Source organism: Rhagoletis zephyria, unplaced genomic scaffold (assembly GCF_001687245.7).
Source record: "Rhagoletis zephyria isolate East Lansing unplaced genomic scaffold, Rhagoletis_zephyria_1.1 Rzeph_scaffold_84667, whole genome shotgun sequence".
Lineage (NCBI taxonomy): Eukaryota > Metazoa > Arthropoda > Insecta > Diptera > Tephritidae > Rhagoletis > Rhagoletis zephyria.
The window spans coordinates 1-1,032 of record NW_016241715.1 but is presented as its reverse complement, the minus strand read 5'-3'; the positions used below and the strand labels follow the sequence as shown (position 1 = coordinate 1,032).

General features: G+C 51.8%; 1 protein-coding gene across 1 annotated transcript; it reads right to left on the bottom strand.

The window, feature by feature from the left end:
* Positions 1-16: 16 nt before the first annotated feature.
* Positions 17-850, bottom strand: LOC108357793 (probable serine/threonine-protein kinase DDB_G0276461). Its single transcript, XM_017608863.1, has one exon. It carries the CDS (start codon positions 848-850, stop codon positions 17-19), a length of 834 nt encoding a protein of 277 aa, XP_017464352.1.
* Between the last annotated feature and the right edge of the window lie 182 nt (positions 851-1,032).

Genomic DNA, 1,032 nt, shown 5'->3' with positions numbered 1-1,032 from the left:
ATCGCTGCTGCCACCGTCACAATTCGTAGGTGATGTTGTTGAGATGGTCGCGCGTTTTGCGCGCCTTAAAGGGTGCCGAGAAATGCTCGAAAGCCGTCTCAGCAGTAAAGGAAGAGGAGCGCAAACGCCGATGTGGCTGCGAGGAACGGGTTGTTTGTGCGCCGGAGCTACGCGAACGCTGATATGGTGGCCGCGCAAAGCTGGTGCTGTACGGCGCATGTGAGCTATGTCCGCCACCAAAGCAACGCATTGCAGCACAAATTAGTGTGCACCAGCGCCACGAGGAGAACGTGTAGAAATGTGGCGCCCCTTTGGGTAGCAAATGTTGGCGACTGTGATGTAGATAGGGATTGTAGTTGGAGCGGAAAGAGCTGTCACTGCTGTTGCCGCTATCAATGCTGCTGCTATTCTGCAGTAGTGACATGCGAAAAATGTTGCCATTATTGGCATTACTGTTGTTGCCATTGGCATTGGCATTGGTGTTGTTGTCATTGCAATAGGCATCCTCATCAAAGTCGAAATTGTTAGTTAACGCAGCTGCAGCGGATCCACCACTGCCAAAAGCTTCATCATGCTCATAGTCACGATCAATGGAGACCGCTGGTGTGATTATCATGAATTGGCTATACTTGGTGCGATATGAGCGATTGCTGGTGCCATGACGATTGGAACTGCTGTTATTGCTTGTGGGCGGCGGTGGCAGCTGAGGCAATATATGCGATGAGGACGACTGTTGGTGTTGCAGTTGCGCTTGGTTGGCAATTGAGTTAAGTAGTGTTTGATTGGTGTCCACTGAGGAGAAAGAATTGCTGGAAGAGAGCGGAGAAATATCGCCATTGTGGCCCAGCATATCGCTGTTGGCAACGGTTGTGATAATACCCGCCGTCTGGCTGATGAACGTGCCAGCCGGTGAAGGCTGTGTGGTGGTCACCAGCTGGTGATGTTGTGAGTGATGATGATACTGCAGTTGCAGTGGCAGTGAGTGCTGCTGTTGCAATTTCGGATGCGAGTGCTGGTGCGTGTGCGGATGCG